The 24894-nt window shown below is 40.1% G+C and overlaps 1 protein-coding gene across 3 annotated transcripts in view; it reads right to left on the reverse strand.

Moving 5' to 3' along the window:
• Positions 1 to 24894, reverse strand: part of pcsk5b (proprotein convertase subtilisin/kexin type 5b) — a 355500-nt gene that overhangs the window by 110543 nt on the left and 220063 nt on the right. Inside the window, exons 18-21 of one of the 3 annotated variants that reach the window (XM_048595074.1) lie at positions 23057 to 23160; positions 18459 to 18588; positions 15021 to 15136; positions 10274 to 13500 (exon numbers count right to left, since the gene is read on the reverse strand). In XM_048595074.1, coding sequence (XP_048451031.1) covers positions 13394 to 13500; positions 15021 to 15136; positions 18459 to 18588; positions 23057 to 23160 — 457 coding nt within the window. In that variant the 3' untranslated portion in view covers positions 10274 to 13393. Of the gene's footprint in view, positions 1 to 10273; positions 13510 to 15020; positions 15137 to 18458; positions 18589 to 23056; positions 23161 to 24894 lie in introns of those variants that run through there. The other 2 variants (XM_048595073.1, XM_048595072.1) reach the window with 2 other exon arrangements.

The following is a 24894-nucleotide window of genomic DNA, read 5'->3' on the forward strand; positions in this document are numbered from 1 at the left end:
GTTAACTCTGTTTTTTCCTTCACAGATGCTGCCAGACCTGCTGAGCTTTTCCAGCAATTTTATTTTTGTTCCAGTGCAAGTATGTCTCTTAAATAGAGACCAAAATTCAGCAAGGCTTCCATATTTTTATATGCCATTAATTGGCTTAATTACAAAAAAGCAAGCAGAGACAGCAAGAAATGTACATGGACTCCCAGGTTGCTTTATACAGTAATAATCTGCAGTCTCTCTTCATTCAGATAATATTATGTTTTCCCACTCTTCCTGCCAAGTGGATAATCTCACATTTTCCCATATAATACTCCATCTGCTACAAACTTGACATAATGTTATTCCTTTGCAGATTGTGTCCTACATATAATATGCTTTCTATAATAATGTCTATTCTAGAGAATGTTTATTTATAAATGCAAGTCAGGAGCTTATAGACTATTTGCATCTGAAATCAAATTTATTCTCCAAAATAAAAAAAAATGACTAAAAGAAGTTGGGGCTAAAATTTGATTTCTAGCAGAACAAAAAAAAATAGGATATGCAGGTTATTGAGGAAGTAGCGAGGAAAAAACTATTGAAGGAGATAGATAGGAGCGGAGAGTGGTACTTGATAATCCTGGGGAAGTAGCAAAATTTGTTCATGACAAAATCAATTGTCAGAATGGTATGACTTATTTTTTTCTTGTTGAATTAACTGATTTCATTTATCCTGCCATCAGTCATGCAAACTTTAGTATCATACTCTCCTTCAATGCATTCAAATTTCTTATTTATAAATTAAACAGGATATGGAAAAAAAATTGGCAAATGAAGATTGTTATAAAGGAGTTTATATACACCTCCTAGGTAAATATTGTTACAGAAAGATAGGACTAATTCAAAGTGAAAAAGCAAACTAAAGGATTAAAGGATAATGGAAATAAGAAATGAGTAGGTCATAATGTCACAAATGTGCCACAAATGGGAAAAGGAGGGCACCAGGATGCATCAGAGCAATCTAATAGTTAAGGAACTGTACTGAACAATATTAGAACTCCGTGAAAAATAAAATACATCCTAACATATTGACGGAAATCAGCAAGGAAATAAAGGATCTGACCACAAAGGATGAGAATTGTCGGTAAAACACGTCTGTTCCAAAAAGGTAAAAGAGATACTCAGGCAACTGCAGACAAGTGGGCTCAACATCCGTATTGGGTAAACTTCTATGCAGTACAAGATTCACTGTGAATGTGTCTCGGTTCACTAAGGGCCCTTGTCAAGGACTTGTGAACAGCCAATTGCATGTGACAATAGTGTGTGGCAGAAATAAACACAGCAACACACAAGTTGCTGGGCAAATGAGTGAATAGTGCCTACTGCTAGTTTGTGTTTTCCTTGTCATTTAATGTTGATGATATTTTGTGCAAGTTAGTGGAAGTGAGAGATTGAATCAGCATAGTGCTGTTACAAGAGACACAAATTATTTTTAAAGAACCATTCATGGGATTGTTCTCCTTTAACTGCCCTCAAAAATTGCCTGTCTTCTAGAACTGCTGCAGTCTACATGAAGAAGGTATGCTGACAGTGCTATTAAGTAACTGGCGGATTTTGAGCAGCAATGAGCCAATGACGGTATTTCCAGGTCAGGGTGGCATTTAACTTGGATAGGAACTTGCAGAGGCCACATTCCTGCTGTACTTATTATTCCAGGTCGTAGAAGCATTGAAGAGGCCTTGGTGGGATGCTACAGTGCATAGTGTAGGTTATGAATATCTTAGGCACAGTGTGCCAGTGGTAAAAACAGTAAATAAGGTGCCAAACAAATGGGGTGCGTTATCCCGGGTGGTGTTAAATCTTTCAAATGTTGTCAGAACTGCACTCATCCAGACAGAATTCTTTCACATGTCTGGCTTCAGCTTTGAAGAGGGAAATCTTTGGGAGATCAGGAGAGCAGTTACTTATGATGGAGTACTCATTTTATGGTTTGCAACATTCTGGCCAATGGAGATGCCGCAGTCAACAGGACACATCTTCATTACCAGAATTGGATACAATTGGTGAATCTAATTGGCTAAGTAATCAAGAACCAGAGGACAGATTTGAAGTAATTGACAAAACAAACAATGGCAATATAAGTTTTCATTCAGCAAGTGGTTAAGATCTGGAATGTACTGCTTGAGACCACGTTGGGACAGGTTCACTAGAGTCATTTAAAACAAAATTTAATCAACATCCAAGAAGGAAAACTGCTCAGAGCTAAGGGGAAAAGCTATGGGGGAGGCAGTTAGAGTTGTTCTGACAGAGATCCAGCATGCACACTGAGCCAAACAGCCTTGTTCTATGCTGTAACCACTCTGATTTTATAATAGATTATGAATGAGGACAGGGAAATGTAGGTTAGAATGACTGAATGCAAAGTAAAATCAAATACAGAAAGACAAATAAAACAGACAAGGAAAAGGAAATCAATCAATAACTAAGAAGTTGAAGGAATCTGTCCACATGCTTGTAGTGGTTGGTTTTCAGTACCATAGAGGTTAAGTGGTGGTACTTAAAATTGGACTGTTAAATGAGTATTTATTTTTGGTGGTTTACCTCTACCCCACAAATACAGCACCTTCATGCTGACCACTGCATTTGAATAGTGGGGTAATTAATTGAGAAGCCATTTTATTGAAGCTACGGGTAGAGTGGCATATGTCAGTCAGCAATATTTTAATTTCTGATTTTAACCTTTTGTCTGAAGTTACTATGGCATCTGTGCAGCAATAGCAATGACTTTTATTAGCCTTGTTCATTTGACACTTTTTAAAAACTTCAAAAACAAAAATTAAGGCATCTAGACTTGCCACTATGTGCATGATATTAAAATCTACAGACAACAAATGCTTCAGGAAGATGGTTCTTAAATGCCATTCAATAGCAGGTAAATCCAAAACAATTCATTTTGCATAGAAAACTGAAGGGGCAAAGACTAAATGGTAACTTTAAAAAAATTGGATTGTCACAGAAAAACTGATCAGACACAAAACTATATAAAAAACAAAACTTCATTGAATGGCTTAAACTGTAAATCACTGCTGACAGGTGGAATGAACTCTTACAAATCCTTGTCTGACATTAGCTACTAACCATAGGAAGGAGAAAACCAATGAATAAAATCACTCCAAATAATTTCTTCAGTTTAGTAAATCAGTGTGAACAACCAGAAATGATTTTTTTGGGAAAATGTACAATTGGGGATTGCTAAGAAATTTCTGTTTGATAGGCCCTTTCTTCAATCTGATTCCATTGGCTCAATTTGGAATGCTGGACCAATTATGGTAATTGGAAATTCCAGCATGCTGTAGTATTTCTCGCAACCGGAGTAGTTATAAACTTCATCTGTGGAACTACACCGTCAAAGTAACTCATCAAATAACTAATAGATAGCAAGCTTTGGACAACGAAGTTGCAGAGAACTGAGGCAGGCATGAGTGAAAATAGTAGTGCCAACTGGCTTGCTGGTTTCCAAACCCCATAATTTATATTATGAAATAACTCATTAAGGGGCAAGATGTGATTTTAATGGGGCTCCAAAAATGTATATGCGGTCTGTGGCAGACCCAGGTGAATGGAGGTGAACATGCAGCTCAGAGGGTACTGAAATGGTGGAATTCTTTACTGCAGAGGGCAACTGAGGTAGGGTCATGAAGTACATTCAATGGTAAGACAGACAGATTTTTTATTAGGAACAGAATTAAAGATCCTAGGGAAAAGGCAGGGAAATGGAGTTGAGAGTATCCGATCAGCCATGAACTCATTGAATGGCAGAGTAGATTCAAAGGGCCGAATGGCCTACTTCTGTTCCTATGTCTTATGGACCAGTCATGAGCACCCTAAACATTTGATGTGTATTACAAAAGACGAGCAGTGCAGAATGGGACTTGAACCCTAGTGCTTGGACACCAACTGGTGAACACACAGGGAAAAGTGGGCAATGAACATGTAAATCAAGCAGGAGATCAGACCTCCAGGCATAAAAGAAGAGGGCAAGACACCTGAGCTCAATGGCGGGGCTAGCTGAGCCAATAGGAGGCAGTAGCTGACAAAGGGGACACGACCCTCAGCTCTTGGGCTCATTGGGGATGACAATAAATCATCTGCAAGATGGACGGAGCTCAGAGCATCAGGATGACTGAGGAATGTTGTGAATGGCTGGAAGGATAAGAAGAACATGCTCTTAGCATTTGATCAAAAAATTGGAAACCTTGACATGATTGAAATCAAGAGGCTACGATTCACAGGCAGATGGTCACTGCGATCTGTGTCCTCATCACCAAAGACCCTGCTTCTTTAGTCTCCATACCCTGGCAGTAGCTGTGAATGTCTTCACTTCCAGCTCCCTCCAAGGATTTGTTGTGGGCCTTGGTAGCAGCTTGCAAACTGCTGCACTCTATTGCATCTCGCAGGTCACTGTATGCCCTTTGTAAGAGCTTGCCAGTGCATTCAAATCCAGACAGATGTGGTCTCAGAGGACAATGGTTCGGCCTCCATTGATGGATTACTGCAGCAGCAGGGTAGCATTAATTGCACCCTTGGGGCCTTCAAGGTCCTCAGTGATCAGTCAGTGTGATACAATTCTGCAGTGCAACTGTTCACTCAAGCACCACCCGTCCAAAAAAAAAAATTCTGGATTAATTCCAAGGGTCAAAAGATACTCTGTTGACTATTGGTTACCCACGCACCTATGAGATTTAGACACAAGCGCTACAACTTAAACTATCTGTTCACATGGATTAGCACTCAACAGGTCATTGGGCTTTTGAAGTCAAGATCCCAGTTTCCATACAGGCTGCATTTCACTCTGAAGTACACTCTCCAAGGATTTCACACATTCCAGTGGCCTGCTGCACTTTTTATAACATGGTCTTCCAGACAGGTCTGGAAGGCAAAGCCTTGCAAGGATTCAGCTCATTTGAGGAAAAAGATAACCATGACATTAGAGATGACGAGACATGGCATTGGAAGAGAAAGATGCAGGCCACCCAGCTGCTCAGGAAGGCGGCCGGCATTGATGAGGGACTCAAGAGTCTTGTAACGATGCTGCTAGTGTCAGAATTCAGGTCAATTCCAACTCAGCCGCTGTGAGCCCAAAACAATGGCATGATATCGAACTCATCGTGAGTTGTTTGTTGTGAACAGTTTCATTGAAAACATAGACTGGAACATGTGATTATTGCCAGTGAAGAATGCACATCTGCCCAGAGATGTTACTAGCACTAGACAGGTCCTTGCTTGCCTTTGCCATTTTATCCCTCTTTCCATTTCCCATCATTAATAAAAGAAGGTTCAGTCATTTGGGTTTGTGCGTCAGTATTTAAATAAAACAGTACAAAGGCACAACAATAATCGACAGACATTGTTGTTACCCTGCTTGGCCACATCTACATAGTTTGCGTGGCCTTGGGTGACGTAGAGATAGGCTGCTCATTTGCCCATTTGTGGCTAAGATGTACATGGCAGTTACCCTCTTTGTGGACATGGGTGCCAGGGATGCATTTCCAGATGAAGCTGTAACAGCATTATTGCTATGTCTCTGCCACTGGGCCCAGAAATTTGCGCTATCAGAAGGGTCAAGGAGTTTCCATGAGGGATATTATCCTCATCCTCCTCTTAGCCGCAGGCTGGCCAGAGGGAATTTCTCCCTGCACACAAATGATTTCCACTCCAGAAAGCCCTGCACTGTCAATACTACTGATCACTCAAGGTTATCGTGCAGCACGTGCTCTCTGTCCATCTGTATGCAGTACCTGTACGTATTCAGAATGTTGACACATAAGGCTCTCCAAGAGGTTAATGACTCTTTCAATGGAGGAAGCCATTCAAAGCCCAAAGCCATAGTAGCAAATAAAGACTGGATTAACTCCTCTATTCTCAGGCCATGACCTTGCACTACCTAAGAAATACCTCATGGAAGCAGATCTGCTGCTGGTCTAGGGAATGCCTTCTTTCCTGCAACTCTGAGGCCCTGTATCTATGTCTGGATGAGGAAGCAGTCCTCAGCTGCCTCCGGCATCTCCTTTTGCATGCCACCCGATCTTAGTCATAGAGTCGGACAGCACGGAGACACATCCTTTGTTACAACTCATCCATGCTGACCAGGTTTCCTAAACTGAACTCGTCCCATTTGCCTGTGTTTGGCCCTGTCGCTCTAAACTTTTTCTATGTTCCTGTCCAAATGTCTTTTAACTATTGTAGTTGTACTCACCTCTACCACTTCCTCTGGAAGCTCATTTACATGCATCACTCTTTGTGTGATAAAATTTCCCCTCAGATCCCTTTTAAATCTTTTCTCTCTCACCTTAGACCTATGCCTTCTAGTTTTGGACTCACCTACCCTGAGGAAAAGACCTTGGCCACTCATCTTATCCATGCCCCTCATGATTTTATTAATCTCTAAGGTCACCCTTCAGCCTCCAATGCTCCAGGGGAAAAAAAAGTCCCAGCCTATCCAGCCTCTCCTTATAACTCGAAACCATCTAGTTTTGGTAATGTCCTTGCAGATTTCTTTTTGCACTTTTTCCAGTTTAACAATTTCCTTTCTATAGCAAGGGGATCAGAACTGTATGCAGTATTCCAAATACGGCTTTACCAATGTCTTGTACTGCCATAACATGAAATCCCAACTCCTGTACTCAATGCTCTGATCTAGGAAGGCAAGTGTGCCAAACCCTGTCTACTTGTGAAGCCACTTTCAAGGAACTACGTGTCTGCACCCCTATGTCTCTCTGTTTGAGAACACTCCCCAGGGCCCTGCCATTAACTGTAAGTCCTACTCTGGTTGGTCTTACCAAAATGCAACACCTCACACTTATCTAAATTAAACTCCATCTACTATTCCTTGGCCCACTGGCCCAGTTGATCCAGATCCTGTTGTACTTAGTTAACCTTCTTCACTGCCCACAAAACCACCAGTTTTGGAGTCATCCGCAAACTTACAAACCGTACCTCCTATATTCTCATCCAAATCGTTTATATAACTGATGAACAACAGTGGGCCCAGCACCGATCCTTGTGGCACACCGCTGGTCACAGTCCTCTGGTCTGAACAATAACCCTCCACCACCACCCTGTCTGCTACCGTCAAACCAAGTTTGAATCCAACTGGCTTGCTCTCCCCAGATCCCATGTGATCTAATCTTACTTACCAGTATACCATGTGAAACCTTGTTGAAGGCCTTGCTAATATTCACGCAGACAATGTCTACTGATCTGCCTTCATCTATCTTTTTGCTTGGCTCTTCAAAAAATTTAATCAAGTTTGTGAGACATGATCTTTCACACACAGAGCCATAGTGACTATCCCTAATCAGTCCTTACCTTTCCGAATGCATGTAGATCCTGTCTCTCCAAATCCCCTCCAAAGACTTAACCACCCATGACTTCAAGCTCACTGGTCTGTAGTTCCCTGGCTTTTTCTTGCAGCCTTTCTTAAATAATGGCACAATATTAGTCATCCTCAAAACCTTCTGGCACCTCACCTGTGGCTGTCGATGATTCAAATATTTCTGCTAGAGGCCCAGCAATCACTTCCCGACCTTCCCACAATGTCCTGGGAATGTACTCTACTCCTGCCAGTCTTGCCCTTCACACTGAACTATTACATACAAGGGTCATCATTGGCTGAATCTGCAACGGCAGAGAGTGAACTTGCAACATGCAGCTGTAGCTTTTCAGACCATTGTTGTTGCTGTTAGGATCTGGTGATTGAGAGGGACATGGTCTCAGTATTTCTATTTTTTCATTATTGAGAGGCACTAGATCATGTGAATAAACCTTGGAGAGCTAAAGCCACTGCAGTAGTCAGACTTCCCAGTACTAATTACTCTGTATGTTATTAGATTAGCAGTATGCTACTAGATTGGGTAGAGTACAACAAATCCCTTAATAAACACAGTAAACTCTGTAATCACTATAGCCACTCTAACTGAAAACATTGACTATGGTTCAGGTGATGTACACCGTTCCCTCCTCAGTAGTAATTATAATGTATATTAGGGAACTCTTCTATATGTCTGCGACCAGAAGCTGTATGTTCCAGTGTAGGTACAATGATAGCTCTGAGCCAGAGGTGCTGGTAAGTGCCATGGGCACAAACCCTTCCCACGTTCAGGAACAGCAGGCACCAGTGTCCTATCCTTACTGTTAGGAATTGCACTCAACTTGTCAGAGCACATCAGGTCATTAACCCCTGCGGCACTGGATCCAAACTGCTTTTACTGATTAGGCCAGTTATTTCCATCCATGCCCCTCAGTCTGGCTATGTGACCAGTTCCTGCCACTCTTGACAGAGAGGACCTCCCTCCTCTCGTTTATGCACTCAGAGGATGTCCAGTTCTGTAGTCGGTAGTCAGACAACCTAAGCCTCTGGCTCTCCTAAATTAGTTTTCAATTCTTTCATTGTCTAATTTAAGCGTGATTTCAAGGCAGCCATTGGCTATTGTGTTCTGTTTAAATCAGACCTGCAGTTGAATAGTGCTGAGACTAATCCTTTCCACCCCATTATCCACAGCGGTCATTAGTTGGCAATAAACCTAGTCTGGGATATTAATGGGACATTTTTGAGAAAATAGTCAGCAGGTTCTGGATTGAGAAAGATTCCAGGTCCTTGGCAAAGAGCAGAAAGAGAATGGGAGGCTGGAGGAGGACTGGGACAGAAATAACATGTACAGAGTGCACAAGGGAGGCTTTGTGGGGGGTGGGGTGTAATTTTACATTTTAAATTTCATATTTCAGGTCAGAATACAATCATTCGCACTACTGTCTCAACAACTAAACTCATTTACTGAAGGGGCAGGTTTTTTAAAAATAATTGCACTGTGTGATCTTAAATTATAACTCCACCATAGCAAAATAACTCTTTGTAAATTATGTTAGGTCAGTCCTATGACAGTATTCTATTCAATTCAGTTACCAGCATCATGGGAAATCAGTTAGTAGCTCTTTAATTTCTCCCTCCAGCCCCTGCAGCACATCTTGCATTTTTGTAGTTGACTCCAACACATCACTAAAATTTCAAATGCTTTCAAATGATTTTGTATGTCACAACTAATGAACTGTTGTACTTATGTTTCAATTATTTGTTGATTAAGTTTTGAGATGCAAATTTCCAATAAATCAATTGTACGGCAATAATTCAGAGTTTTTTCAACTCAGTTCTTAAGTTTGCAGCTACAATATTAGCCTACACATTTAAATCAGATCAAGTAATGTTTTTGAAGTTTGTAACAAAAAAATGTTCTGAAGTGTTACTGAAAATTTTAACAAGTTCAGTGTGATATTTTCGCTGTAATTCAGATGAGCTGACAATTTATATACAAGTGCACTGTGGGATTTGGAACCTAGTCCTGTAACAATGGCCCTCAGTTCCACACTATGTCTGTGCTGAGTTGTTGGGCATCAACATAGTGGCACAACTGGATTTGGTGCCCATAGAAAGAAAAATGGCTGTTCATTGAGCTTTCATATATTCCAATCTTACCTCCTGCTAGCATCATCGAAACTTTGCCACAAACAGGTGCTTATTTTCTCCATTTTATCACAAACATAAAACAGTTATTAAGGCAACTTTGTATCTAATGGCAAGCAGTATGTCAGGCTATTAACAGTTTTTGCTTAACTAATGAAGGCTCTTGTGATTATGAGCCTTCTGTTCTATAACAGGGCACAGTTACAGACGTTAAGTTGGGCCGTGTAATTTGATTTCACTGACTCTTTCTGCAAAATACAGTGGCACATTCACTGAAATAGCAAACTGGTGAGTATTATTTGCATAAAACAAAACAAAGAATTGCAGATGTTGGTAATCTGAAACCAAAACCAATTGTTGGAGGAGCTTAACAGATCTGGCAGCATCTGTGAAGAGAAAGCAGAGCCAACGTTCCAAGTCCCTTCTTCCGAAGGAGGAGGATCACGGGACTCAAAGCATTAACTCTGCTTTCTCTGCATAAATGCTGCCAGATGCATGGAGCTCCCCCTGTAACTTTTGTTTCTGTTTCAGTTTTAGTTTTATTTGCATGTTTACTCAGCTTTCTTATCTGTTGATCGATATTCCTAACTAGTGCAGTAAGTTTTTGAATTACATTTCTCCAGTAGCTTCTGAGAAACCACTTAAATGGAGGGAGATTAGTGACTACTGTCTTTTAATTATTAAAAAAAACCCATATATTTTGCTTCCTCACCAAATAATATCACAAATACAATATTTGTATATAAAACACTTTTTAAACTTTATTGAACTGATTTTAATGCCGCTTTCATTTTACAGTTAAAACTATCAAACTACATATTTTTAAAACATAGAAAGCTCTTTTGCACACAGTGATATTCTAAACAAGACTTTTAATAAGATTTTTCCAAGACTGAAATATGAAATTAAGGTTAATTTAATAGCAAAAATAAAATATGGAATTACTGATTTTTGGCATTATCCAATACAACAGGACTACAATATTTTACACATAATGACTGAGCATTTTACACATGTACAGTAACCATCAGTAAACGTGATCTTGAATTCAATGACAATGACACTATGCTAAATGTAAACTAGATTATCGCCTGTTTTGTCGTATTAGTGTTTCATTTTGCTAGCATCTGACAAAATCTTTACAATCCATGTCCATTATGATGAATACATATTTTACTTAAGTTTAAACAAATCAGACCAAGTTAAAATTTAATTAAAAACCATGAGACCAAGGCGGTATTTAAATAGTGGAGCTAATGCACATATAATAAAAGGAACAATTAGAAAAAATTTCCATTTCTTTCTCATTAAATATCAACTTCAAGGAATGATAAGCTATAAGGGGGTGGGGGTGGGGGGTCCCTTTAATCCGACAATGATAACCAATAGCTCAGTGCAATGTGGGAATATGCTTGCTCCACATTTGTTGTAAGGGATCATAGGGAAGCAACATTCTTTTATGCACTGTCAAAGCCTTGGTTCAGTTAAATGGGTTTCATCAAATATACTTGCACACTGGAGGTGGCAAGGGGTAAAAAAGGATCTTGAGAGCTCAGATTTTTGTTGGGTACGGTACATGTGATGAGTGTGTAATAATAAATTGGAATAGGCCAAGCAGAATTTCAAAATCACTGCAGACATCAGTGTAAGAAATTAGAAAACATTTAGTGCAATGAATTAGGAAAACTACACCATCATTAGTCAAATCAAAAATCAGCACCATTTATGGGAGGGCTGCAGTAGGGAGAACAGGGAAGAGACAAAAAAAAAGTAGGGTTGCTTTCCAAATTCATTGTGAATTTCCTCTTCTAGTCTTGCCATACACCAATCCTTTCACAAACATTTGAAAATCAACAAAAACAGCATGTATCAATAAAGGCAAGCTCTCGCTGCCCTTGAGCAAAGAGGTCTCCATGCCCACAGCATACAAAACAGCAGTTTGTTCCATTGTCTTAGCTTGAGTTTGTCCTGTACACCACAGATTTTTGATAACACAACTCCCTTTAAGGTAAAGGAGCTTTTCCAACACCTATGCTGCTGTCATTCCAAGTTTTAGGTTAAACTTGACTATGGTAGAAGGGAGTGTGCTGCGAGGTAGAACCTTAAGCTTCACCAGCCAATGAGATCTAACATTTTCAGAAGCCCAAGCTCTCATTATCGGGCTTTCTTTCCCTGTGCCTTAGAAAGGGAGCAAATTCCCCTGAAGACGAGCTGCAGTCACACCTACACAGGTCACCATACGTTCCAAGCACCATTAGTGCAACATACTGCGTTGCACATTAAATTTAGCTGGCCTATTTCTACAGTCTTAATCTGAAGTGAAAGATTTTCTTGTAAATGCACACAAACATGCGATTTTAGAATTTATTTCAGCCCAAAGCTAACGAGCCACGCCATACGCGCAATGCACCTGAGAACTTGATTTTTTTTTTCCATCTTAGCAGACATGTCTGACAACCTGTTCACCATGCTCATCAGTCCACTTTATTGACCATATTAACAGAGACTAAAGCCCAGAGATCTATACAGGTGTGAGTGGCATGACAACTGAAGATTAGTAAAGAATTTGAAATGTGCAATCTTTCTGGCAGTAAAATACCATTCTGTGCAGGTGTTTAACTGCACAGAAAGATGGGGTTAGACTTCGATTACCTGCATCAGCTTATCTCGGTTCAATTTGGACAAATTTTGGTCTACATAAAACTAGGTTTATTTTGATACATATCTGTGTACAAATCACAGTTTGAGCATATACTTTCATGGCCATTACTGCTGATTTTGGTAATCGAAAAGGTTTGTGTGAGTAATCCTAAATTATTGAAAACGGTATGGTCTAAAATTCCAGAAAATTAGAAACTTCCAGTCAGTATTTAAACAGTAAAAATGATAAACACGCCAGGGCAGAGCAAAAACAAATAAGTTTGGACAAGAGAGAAGGAAATCAAGCTTTGTGTAACAAAGAATATTAGTCGAATGCAGATTAATTTGTCAGTACTTGCAGCCAAAAAGACATTACTAGGTTTTGCTTTAATGGCATGATTATTGAGCGCCAACAACTCACTGCAGATTGAAAGGGGAGATTGCTTCATGAACTGCTGTCTTCTATTTTTGAAACATTCTATGACAATCATTACCATGAACATTGATATGAATGTCAGCATTTTCCATCACTGACACCAGCATTATCATCAGCATCATACAAGCCAGGACCGATATACTGAAAGCTTCAGGTGGTTAGTTAATGTTGATTAAAAGTTTAAATAGAATGAACTTTACAAGTTATTTTTGCAGAAGAGGTTTAATATGAACATGCAGATTAGCAGTTTGTTGTTCCCCAGCTAGAAAGATGTATATAATTTCCCACCTACATACCTGTCCATACTAAACTGGAATCACCCAATATTGATATTTGAGTGTCTGGTGGGGTCTGAATTTCTCTAAGTATCTATTTTTAAAATGTAAACACCAATTCATTTACTAACCTGCCAATTTGGGAATCATGTAAACTTTTCAATATTGTACAAAAATAACCAGGAAAGAAAATCCTTCCGAAAAGCAAATCCTCAACTTGGGGCTATTGGGATGGAGTTTGAAGAGTGGGTGGGAGGGTTTGACAGTGGGAGATGGAGAGAAAATCATACATCTCATTTCAAATAGAAAGTTTGGCATTACACGCTTTGGTCATAAAAGTAAAATACTGACAAGTTAGTTATTCCAGATGTCAGACAGTAAACACCTGAAGTGAAAGGTAGGTCTGTTGTAATTGCTTCACCAATAAAAGTTCTGTCACACAGTTCCCCACCTGCTTGGAGGAGGAGAAAGGGTGGCTTTCTATTTTTTAATATTAAAAGAATTTACATGTGTGCATACAGGAGCAAAGGAGGGGGAAACCCTGTGGTCATCTGTTCAACCTTTAAGTGAACATGTTCTGCAACACAGTTGTTGAAGCACTTTTCGTTGGCAAAGGCTGTTCTTTTTCACCAGGACGCAGAAACTTCCCTCGGCCCACGATTCTTCCGTTGCTTTCCAGAGATCGGGATCACAGAGACAGGAGTTTGAAGGTTGAAGGAAGTTGGAAGCAGAGGAACGAAGTAGGTGATTTTTCAGACAAGGCAGAAGAAATCAGTCAAGAGGTTGACAGAGCAATTTTTTTTTGTTCATCAGAAGCAATTGTGTCCGACAGGAAGTAAGTTGTCATTTTTTCAAACAGGAATTGATTTTATTCCATTTTGAAGAGGGAAAAAGATTAAACAGGAAGACATTAGAAAACAGTTGTTTAAAACATCATGAAAGTGAATCATAACCGTGGACAAAAGAACTGTTTAATCATATTAAAGAAAGCAAAATAGGAATCTAGAAAAAAAAGCATAAAATAACAAAACCTATATTTGCAATTGCAATAGACAAGTCCTCCATAGTACACACTGCAAATGATACATGAGTAACCATTTAAAATAAAGAATGACTACCAGTGGAAATGATAAAAATGCATTCTGACACTCGTTTGGAAGACCTTGGAATATTTAGCCTGCAGGCAGCACAATCCAACCAAGGAAATTATTTTGCTGAGTTTTTTTTGGATCACATACTGACAGAAATCCAAGACCTCCCCAAGCCAGCAGGGACAAACCAGTAGAAATAATTGCTTCTCCTCCTGTAATTTTTCACTATAAAATTTTCCAAAAGGACGGTCTTGTAAATAACACAATCTAAGAATATAAAGCATGCAGGAAGAAAATCCGATCAATCATTTGCCATTTAGTATACCTCAAATATTCCCATCTAAAACACAAAATATTCAGGCAACTCGAGATTCTGACAGTTGAGAATACCTGCCAAAATTGAAAAGGACTATCCTCACCTCACAATCACACTTTCCTGCAAGAGTAATGGGATACTAATATTCCCAGCTATGTTTGTACCTGAAGCAAAGTGCAGTTCCACCTAACAAAACTTCTGCTGTAATCAGTTAATTTAAAAATATATTATGAACTGAACCTAGATATTTTGAATCAACCTGTTCAAGTATTTGTGCCTATATGCCTTGCTACTTAAGCATTTATTCACTGAATCATTAAATTGTTTTTTCTCAGACATTTCATGTGTGTCTCTTATAAATCAGCAGAGTATACTGAATGAAAATGGTTGGGCTTCTGTTATGGATCATTCTATGGGCTCATACAAAAGACTGGCCTTTGGGCAAGTGACTGTGTAACTACCAGCCTGTACCGAAACAGCACATTCATTAAAGGGTAGAAAGAAATAAGTGGGAGTGGTAATTCATAGTCAAGTAGCAGAAATCAAAACCATGTGCCATTATCAAATACCAAAACCACTTTGATAGGTGGATGAAGAGTACCTTAATTTTTTAAGCTGACACTGCAAAGCATAAGTAGAACTTTTACTGACAAAATAGAAGCTGAATTACAAACCATCCACAGTTAGAGGCTTTCAAATAACATTAATGCTGCCAAATGAACTGATTTACTTTTACTCTCATGAGCAGAGATTGATGAAAAACAACAGTACTCACCATCTTTACAAACGGTACCAACCACACAGACTCCCCCCTCGAGATTATACCCACTTGGACAGGTACTGCAGTTTCTTTCTCCCTGGCCGGCACAAGTTAAACAGCTTGCATCACACCTTGAAAAAAAATTACATTTTTTTTCCCAAAGTCCCATAAATATTTTCCTAAATACAAGCAAAATACATACCGGAAGAGAGAAAGTGATTTTTCAATAGAAGGCAATTGCTGATCCAAAATCTTAAATGAAAAATTGTTTACACATCATTAAATTTTGGGAGAACAGATTGCAAAGTATTTAGCAACTGAACCAACAGGTTCCCAAAATCCACAAAGTTGCAGTTCTAGTGTTTATGTTACAATTGCACCTGCTGATTGTTGAACCCATTAACATTTATAGTGTTAAGCGAGTAGTCTATAGGAGCCAGCTCTTGGTGCTGTGGGGGCTTTCTGAATTCACAAGGAAGAGTGGCATCAGATGTCTGATTGGTTTGTGCATCTCTTCCTGAGTAGCAGTATAGTTTGTACAAAGGTTTCCTCCTCATGTTTCCCATGTTGCTCCTCTCCATTAACACCCTGGGTCAGACAAAAGGGATCATGGATAGTTACAGCAAAATGAGGCCACTTGGCCAATTATCTCTGTTAGCTCTTCAGCGTGATCATTCCAAATTAGCCCCAGTATGCTGATCTTTCCCGAAGTCTGCAGTTGACAAACTGTGTAAGATATTGCAAACTGAGAAGGTCAGGGTTAAACTTGAAAAGGGCATATAGCCGCTGATGGTGGAATGTCAGACAAGTGACAGATTACATTTAATTATGCATAATTAATTAATAGGACACTGTTAGCTAGGCCCATCTGTAACTATCTTTGAGAAGGTGGAAGTGAACTGACTTCTTGGGGAGTAGGTGTGTTCATAGTGCTGTTAGTGAAGAAGTACCAGGATTTTGACCCAGCAATAGTGAAGGAACGGCAATACAGTTCCTAGTCAGGATGGTGTGTAGTTTGAAGGGGAACTTACAGATGGTGGTGTGTCCGTACATCTGCTGACATCGACATTTTAGGTGGCAGAGATTGTGGGTTTGGCTAGTACTTTTTGACGCGTTTTTGGATGAGTTGGTGCAGTGCATCTTATAGCTGGTGTACACTGTGTCAGCAAAGGGAGTGTCTGTTGAAAATGGTGAGCTGTCAAGTGGGCTGCTGTACGATGGTGTTCAGCTACTCAAATGTTGTTGGAGCAGCACATATCCAGGCAAATGGAGCATATTCCATCATACTTCTGACTTGTGCCATATAGAAGGTGGAAAAGCATTGGGGAGACGGGAGTTGAGTTACTCGCCACAGAATTCCCAGCTCCTGGCCTGCTTCTGTAGCAACAGTTTAATGCAGGGAAGTGACAAGTGATTCATTTTTGTAGCAAGAATAGAGAGAGACAATATGGGGAAAAAAAGGAGAGCAGAAGCAATGGAACTGGTGTAGACAAATCATTGAAGGTGCCAGAGCAGGTTGATCCTGTGTTTCATAAATAAAAGCATGGAGTAGGCAGTTTTAATAATATTGTTTAGGCTCCTAATGGAGTAGAGTGTTCATTTTTGGGAAGTGCAATTTAGGGACGATACGAGGTATTAAAAGGGCAAAGTTAAGATTCACAGACATGCCTCCATAAGTGAGGAACTTCAGTTCCATAGACAGATTAGAGAACATAGAACAGAGAACAGAGAACAGTACAGCACAGTACAGGCCCTCTGGGCCCACAATATCGTGCCGACCTATTATCCTACTAAGATCAAACTACCCTGCATACCCTACATTATACGATCATGCATGTGCCTATCCAAGAGTCGCTTACATGTCTCTAAAGTATCCGACTCCACTTCCACTGCTGGCAGCACATTCCACACGCCCACCACTTTCTGTGTAAAGAACCTACCTCTGACATCTCCCATATACCTTCCTCCAATCACCTTAAAATTATGTGCCCTTGTAATTGTCATTTCTGCCCTGGGAAAAAGTCTCTGGCTATCCCCTCTATCATGCCTCTCATCATCTTGTATATCTCTATCAAGTCACCTCTCATCCTTCTTCACTCCAATGAGAAAAGCCCTAGCTCCCTCAACCTTTCCTCATAAGACTTGCCCTCCAGTCCAGGCAGCATCCTGGTAAATCTCTGCTGCACCTTCTCTAAAGCTTCTACTTCTTTCCTATAATGAGGCGACCAGAGCTGAACAGAATATTCCAAGTGTGGTCTAACCTGGGTTTTATAGAGCTGCAGCATGACCTCGTGGCTCTGAAACTCAATTCCACTGCCAATGAAAGCCAACACACCATACGCCTTCTTTACAACTCTATCAACTTGGGTAGCAACTTTGAGGAATCTATGGAGGTGGACCCCAAGATCCCTCTGTTCCTCCACACTGCCAAGAATCCTGCCATTGCAGCCATATTCTTTGCAGAAGACTAAATTGAAAGGAGATGTGTTAGAGACATTCTAAGTTATAAGGGATCTGGACAGTGCAATGGAGAGAAACTATTCCCACGGTTAGAAGGATTGAGAAGCATTAAGGTGATTGGTAGAAACAGTAACAGCATCTGGAAAAAGACTGTTTACACTGACTGATTAGGAATTGCAAAGCACCATCCAAGAGTTTGGTGGAGGCAGAATCAATTGTGATTTCCAAAAGAGACTTGGAATATTTCCAGGAGAGGAAACAATTGCAGGGCTACAGGGAAAAGTGGCATTAGGGGAACAGTCCTTGTAGAGAGCAAACAGAGAAATAACAGGCTGAATGGCTTCCTTTTGTGCTGTACAAATTCTATAACTTCTTCTGAATAATTTAGAGATGAGAAAATAGAAGAGTGGAACACAGTAAAACCCATATTCAGAATTAGAACATTTAAAAAAAAAATCAGCAAATACCTAACATTTTCATTCAATTGTTTGAATGTTTTCCCGACATTGCAACAATGCCTATATTTCAGAAATACTTCTGACATGTTTTGTGACATTCCATGGTTGAGGAAGGTTCTACATAAACGCAAATTTAAAGAAGATTGTTTATGTAAAGGAAAGGAATTGATTAGCGCTACACAATTAACTTAGATTTTTCTGCAAAGCCAGTCAGAGCTTTTGCGTAAAAGGGTATACTTTGAAATCAAGTAGAGAAATTAGATCACTGCTAAATCCTGAGGTGTTTAACAACGCTGGGCTTCAAAAAGTGAAACAAACAAAAAAAAAGTTAGCTATCTTCAAAAATCAATTTGAAAAACACCTCTGCAGATTTGGGTAATAATTCAATGTTTCTCCTCAAAAATAGGCAGATGGTGAATATATTGTGGAGGAGCAGATTGGCATAGCTTAATAATGCTTCGCAACCCATAAAAAAAAACTGCAAAATATATGTGGTCATTCTTAACAATTTCATTTTCTAATAATCACAACTTGCCTCCTGCATGTTTTTTCACCATTTTCAGATGTCTGATCTATATAGTAGCCAAGACTGCAACTCAGCACACATCTCCATTCCTCCAGGTAGTAAGCTGCAGCACACTGTGTACAGGACTCTTGGCCTGGACCTGCAACACAGGAAACAAACATAATTATGGTTACAGTAGATCAGGGCTTTCGAAGTGGGGAAAGGATCTTAAGTGGGGTTGCATCACAAGCTCAGGGGCAGCAATGGCTGACCACCATCATGCCCTTCTCCCCCACATACAATTTCACTTGCCATAACAGGCCATTTCCTCCTCCCTCCCACTCATCAAGAGGTTGTAGACATGCTCACTGAGCCGGTGGGTTTAGTTGCAAATGTTGTGTCACCCTGCTGGGTAACATTGTCAGTGTGCTTCTGGTGAAGCGTTGGTGTTCTGTCCCGCTTGTTACTTATATGCCTCAGTTTGCTGAGGCGATTGATATTATTTATGGTTTTGTTTCTCAGTGGTTTGCACACAGGGTCTAATTCAATGTGTTTGTTGATGGATTTCCGGCTGGAATACCAGGCCTCCAGGAATTCCCTGGCATGTCTCCGTTTGGCTTGTGCTGTTATCAATGTGTTGTCCCAGTCGAATTTGTGTCCCTTGTTGTCCGTGTGTAGTGAGACAAATGAGAATTGGTCGTGTCTCTTGGTGGCTAGTTGGTGTTCATGTATGCGTATTGTCAATTTTCTTCCCGTTTGGCCTACGGTGTGTTTCTCAGAGTCCTTGCATTGTATTTTGTATATAATCCCAGTTTTGGGTATGGGATCCTTTACGTTAGTCAGTTGCTGCCGTAGGGTGGTTGTCGGTTTGTGGGCTTCTCTGATACCTAGGGGTCTGAGTAGTCTTGTGGTCATTTCTGAAAAGTCCTTGATGTATGGTAGGGTGATTAGTGAGTCTGGTCATGTTGTCTTCCCGTCGTGGTCTGTTTTGGAGGTAATAGCGGATTGTGCTTTTTGGGTATCCATGTCTTTTGAAAACTTCGTGTAAGTGTTCCTGTTCTGCTTTGCATAGTTCCGGGTTGCTGCAACATGTTGTGGCTCGTTTGAATAAGTGGGACAGAACATCGAAGCTTCACCGGAGGCGCACTGACGATGTTACCTAGGAGGGTGACAAAACGTTTGCAACCAAACCCATCGGCTCAGTGAGCATGTCTACAACCTCATCCACAACCCGAGCTACAAATCTTTTTGAAAACTTTAAAAGTTGTCATAGTTGTCAAGCCTCAAAGCGGTATTGCAGTAGAAAATGGTTTGCAAAGTAGATCCTCCAGATTCAAATTGAGAAGTCGCATCTTACTAAAAAGACACTCACTTAGTGACAACATGAAAAGGGAAAGCTCATGTCCAATCTTTCGGTCAGAGATTTGAATCATGATTTGAAAATATGGTACTTTGTCATTGCTGGACATACTATTTAATCAGATTTGGTAGATGAGAATTTGACTGCAATCTCAGCCCATTTTTGCCTGTTTATATCTACATGTCTGATGGATGTTTATAGGACACATTCCACAAAATGAATGCAAATATTAAATGTCACGTGCTATTTTTAAGCAATTTTTCACTCTACAATCTCGATCAGGGGATTTTTGAAGTTGTGCATTTCAAAGTACGTCAGCACTACTGCAAGCAAAGGGAGAAGAAAACAATTTTAAGAAAATGGACAGTAGCTATCACTGTGAGAGCAACAATTTTCTCCTGCAAACAGAAAACCTTTTTGCTCAGTGCTCCAACCACAGTTCCCTGATGTGAAGTTAGCACAGGTTTTAAATTATTTTCATTTCTTGTGGAAGCAGAAGTAGAGTCCAAGTTAAAAGTGTTTTTGATATTTATTTATTCAGTATATTAGTTTTAATAACATCTATTCAGAAATTCCAACCATGAAATTCTGTAGTTGTTATCTTCATGCTGCAGTCTGGTAATCCAACAGAAACGATTGAACTAAACACATTTATTTGCAACCTGGAGTTCATCCACATGCCAGCAACAAATCAGTGCTGAAGCAAAGATAACATCCAAAATAACTCAACTTCAATAATGTATTCATACAGTCAGAGATATACGGCATGGAAACAGACCCTTCGGTCCAACTTGGCTGTGCTGACTTGATATCCTAAGGTAATCTAATTTCATTTGCCAGTATTTGGCCCACATCCCTCTAACCCTTCCGAATCATATACCCCTGCAGGTGTCTTTTAAAAGTTATAATTGCATCAGCGCCCACCACTTCCTCTGGCAGCTCATTACATACATGTACCACCCTCTGTGTGAAAAAGTTGCCCCTTAGATCTCTTAAATCCTTCCCCTCTCATCTTAAACCTATGCCCTCTATTTTAGACTTGCCCCCCGTCCCCGCCTTGGGCAAAAAGACCATGGCTATTCACCCTATCCATGTCCCTCATGATTTTATAAACCTCTAAGGTGACCCCTTAACCTCTAATGCTCCAAGGAAAATAGCCCTAGCCTATTCAGCCTCTCTCTATAGCTCAAATACTCTTAACTCTGGCAACATTCTCGTAAACCTTTTCTGAGCCCTTTCAAATTTCACAAACGTAGGAGAAGAACTGCTTGGATGCAATGCTGCACTGCTTTTAATAAATTATGGAGGACAATACATAATGTTATAAACCCAACTATCATTAGTGGACAATTTAAATCTCATACTCATATCTGGCTTGATGCATCATCTCTTTTGTTTTAATGAGGTGGTCTTTCATTGAAGCAATCATGCAATGCTTCAGGTTCAATTTTAATCACACATTTATTATGCAAAAGAAATTAAGAACAGAATAAAACAAATTATTTACTCAACAATTTCAAAGATTTAGGACCACCTAGTAAAATACAAGCCCATTAATCCCATAAGCAATCCTTCCCAGCACTGACAAGGGAGAATTCTCTTCTCTTTTATCCCTAAAAGGCTCAATTTACCTTAACTTACTCTGTCATGAGAATTTGCCAGACTCTTTTTGACGCATTCATACAACTGAGTTTAGACTTCCTGCGCTTCAAATAACGCTTTCAGAATTGTAACTAAGCGCTTCTGGTTTGGAAATTTCAAACTAAATAGCTTACACTAGGGCAACATATTTCTTAACAATTGAAAACAGTATCTTCTCAACAGGAGCAACAGTTTAACATATCCAGCTTTAGGCAAGTCTTCTGCAAAAATGCCAAATTGAAACCTAAACGTTCTTCTCTAAGCTATGGGTGTTTCCCCCAGTCAAAAGAAACAAAAAAAAACGAAGGCCTAACACACAACCGTTTACTTTTTTCACTCAAAACTAAACCCAAAAGAAAACCTCATTAGAATCACAGAAAAGAGGACTAGGTTATTCACCCCTTTGAGCCTGCTTCACTTTCCAATATGACAATTGCTGATCCTCTGTCTCGTTGCCATATTTTCACTTTCTCCCCCCTAACACTTGATGCCTTTGACCTCTTTAAAAAAATTACAAACTTGAAACTCTGTCCAAGTGTGTATAGTATTTAATAAATAAATCGCCTTGGTTACAGAAATGTTTCCAAGTTAATTAAAAACCTTCATATACAGACAAAATCCACATGCCACTAACTTAAATCTAAATTCTAATATAAATGATATATATTTGTATACATAAAATCCACCTTAAATCGCAGTTGATTGACTAAATGAAAAATTAGAAGATTGACTGAACACCCCCATGAGTAGTTCCATTGCACTGCTTCATTTGTACCCCTTCCCAACTCCTTCTACAGTAACAAAATAAACATCTAATGCTTGGGACACTGACATAATATCAAACGCATACATTTTATGCTAAATTTAAAAAGTATTCATTTGATGGAAAAATACCATTGGCACTTGCATACCTACACCAATTAAACGGTCCAACTTAGATCACCAAAAATGACAAAAAACCTTGGCAATTAGTCAGTCAGATAAACTATTTTTCCCTACTCTGCTGTGCTCCTCCCATCCATCTGAAAAACAAATTATTCTTATGGAGGTGCAGCAGGTGGTGAAGAAGTCAAATAGCATGTTGGCCTTCATAGCAAGGAGCAGGGATGCCTTGCTGCAACTCTAAAGGGCCTTGGTGAGACCATACTGGAGTATTGTATGCAGTTTTGGGCTCCTAATTGGAGGAAGGACATTCTGGCTATGGATGGAGCGTAACAAAGGTTTACCAGACTGATTCCTGGGATGGCCAGATTATGAAGAGACGCTAGATCAGTAAGGACTATATTCACTGGAGTATAAAAGAATCACACAGTTCTCAAACAAACCTATAAACTTCAAACAGGGCTAGGCAGGGTGAATGCAGGTAAGATGTTCATGATGACTGGTGAATCCAGAACCATGGATCACAGTCTAAGAAATCTGGGCCTTATGAATTCTCTGCTGCAGAATCGGATTCTGGCCAAAATAATGAATGTGGTCAAGAAGGAATTAGATATAGTTCTTAGGGCTAAGAGGGATTATGATTATATTGAATGGTGGATCAAACTCCAAGGGCCAAATGGCCTAGTCCTGCTCTAATTTTCAATGTTTCAACAACAAAAAAGGATGGTTTAAACAGCAAAGTTACCTGCACATGTTGCGCAGGATACATGACATTTCTCACACTCCCTGCTCATAGAATTAAAGTAAGTTCCAGCATCACAACTGAAAACACACTTTGGTCCTTGCAGCCTGTAAGGAAAAGGAAGAATAAATCACTGAAAACATTGGTGTGATGATACATAAAACATCGGAGATTTGGAAGATGATTTTCTATAAAAGTTAAATGCTGTTATTAGTGATCACCTCAACTCTTTCTGGGGGCAACAGGTTAAAACAGAAAAAGAGGGGGTAGGGACTTAGTGCCATCTAATTTACGACCTGCATTTTGGAAAAGCGAATCAGGGCAGGATTTATACATTTAATGGTAAAGTCCTGGGGTGTGTTGCTGAACAAAGAGACCTTGGAGTGCAAGTTCATAGTTCCTTGAAAGTGGAGTCCCAGTTAGGCAGGAATGTGAAGGCGGCATTTGGTATGCTTGCCTTTATTGGTCAGGGCATTGAGTGTAGGTGTTGGGAGGTCATGTTGCGGCTGTACAGCACATTGGTTAGGCCACTTTTGGAATACTGCATTCAATTCTGGTCTTTCTGCTATAGGGAGGATGTTGTGAAACTTGAAAGGGTTTCGAAAGATTTATAAGGATGTTGCCAGGGTTGGAGGATTTGAGCTATCGGGAGAGGCTTAATAGGTTGGTGCTATTTTCCCTGGAGCATCAGAGACTGAGGGACGACCTTACAGAGGTTTATAAAATCACGACGGGCATGGATAGGATGAATAGTCAAGGTCTTTTCCCTGGGATGGGGTGTCCAGAACTAGAGGGCATAGATTTAAGGTGCAAGGGGAAAGATTTAAAAGGGACCCAAGGGGCAACTTTATCGCACAGAGGGTGGCGCATGTATGCAATGAACTACCAGAGGAAGTGGTGGAGGCTGGTACAATTACAACATTTGAAAGGTATCTGGATGGGTATATGAATAGGAAGGGTTTAGAGGGATATGGGCCAAATGCTGGCAAATGGGACTAGGTTTATTTAGGATACCTGGTCGGCATGGACAAGTTGGACTGAATGATCTGTATCTATGCTGTACAGCTCTACGAATCTAACCAATTACTGGAAAGAGATCTCTGCCACAGCAAGTAACTTAGTTGGAGATTCAGAATCACAGAATTCCTAGAATGTGGAGGCAGACCATTTGGCCCAATGAGTCCACACCGACACTCTGAAGAGCATCCCACCCTGACCCAATCGCCTACCCTATCCCTGTATTTCCCATGGCTAATCCACCTAACCTGCACATCTTTGGACTCTGGGAGGAAACTGGATCACCCAGAGGAAACCCATGCCGATGGGGGGGGGGGGAATGTGCAAACTTCACACATTTGTCCAAGGCTGGAATCGAACCCGAGTCCCTGGTGCTGTGCGGAGGCAGTGCTAACCACTGAGCCACTGTGCTGCCATTTCTCAACCAACATTTGAAATACAGAAAATTACAGTGCTCTAGATAGGCAGGAGCATAATGGCATTAATGGTGGTGTTGCCATTAGAAAATTTCACACAAACATCATGTGCTAAGTGGCTTGTCTCTGTACTGTAAATTTCTAAAGCTAAAAAGAGGTGACAGTTTAGCTCAAAACAATATGGCAGAATGTTTGTTTGTCTTCTGGACCTTAAAAGAGCTAGATTTGACGTGTCAGCAGCTTGGCTATTTTAGCTATATTCAATTGTAAACAATATGTAAGGAGCAGGCAATCAACGAAAGGGAAAAAATAATAGCCTGTTTACTGCTGTGCTAACATATTTTATACACATGGTCACAGGTGGATGGCTTGCAGATTATTTAAGGTGTGAGGCCAATTGTACCATCC

Source organism: Rhincodon typus, chromosome 3, assembly GCF_021869965.1.
Source record: "Rhincodon typus isolate 14 chromosome 3, sRhiTyp1.1, whole genome shotgun sequence".
Taxonomy (NCBI): Eukaryota; Metazoa; Chordata; class Chondrichthyes; order Orectolobiformes; family Rhincodontidae; genus Rhincodon; species Rhincodon typus.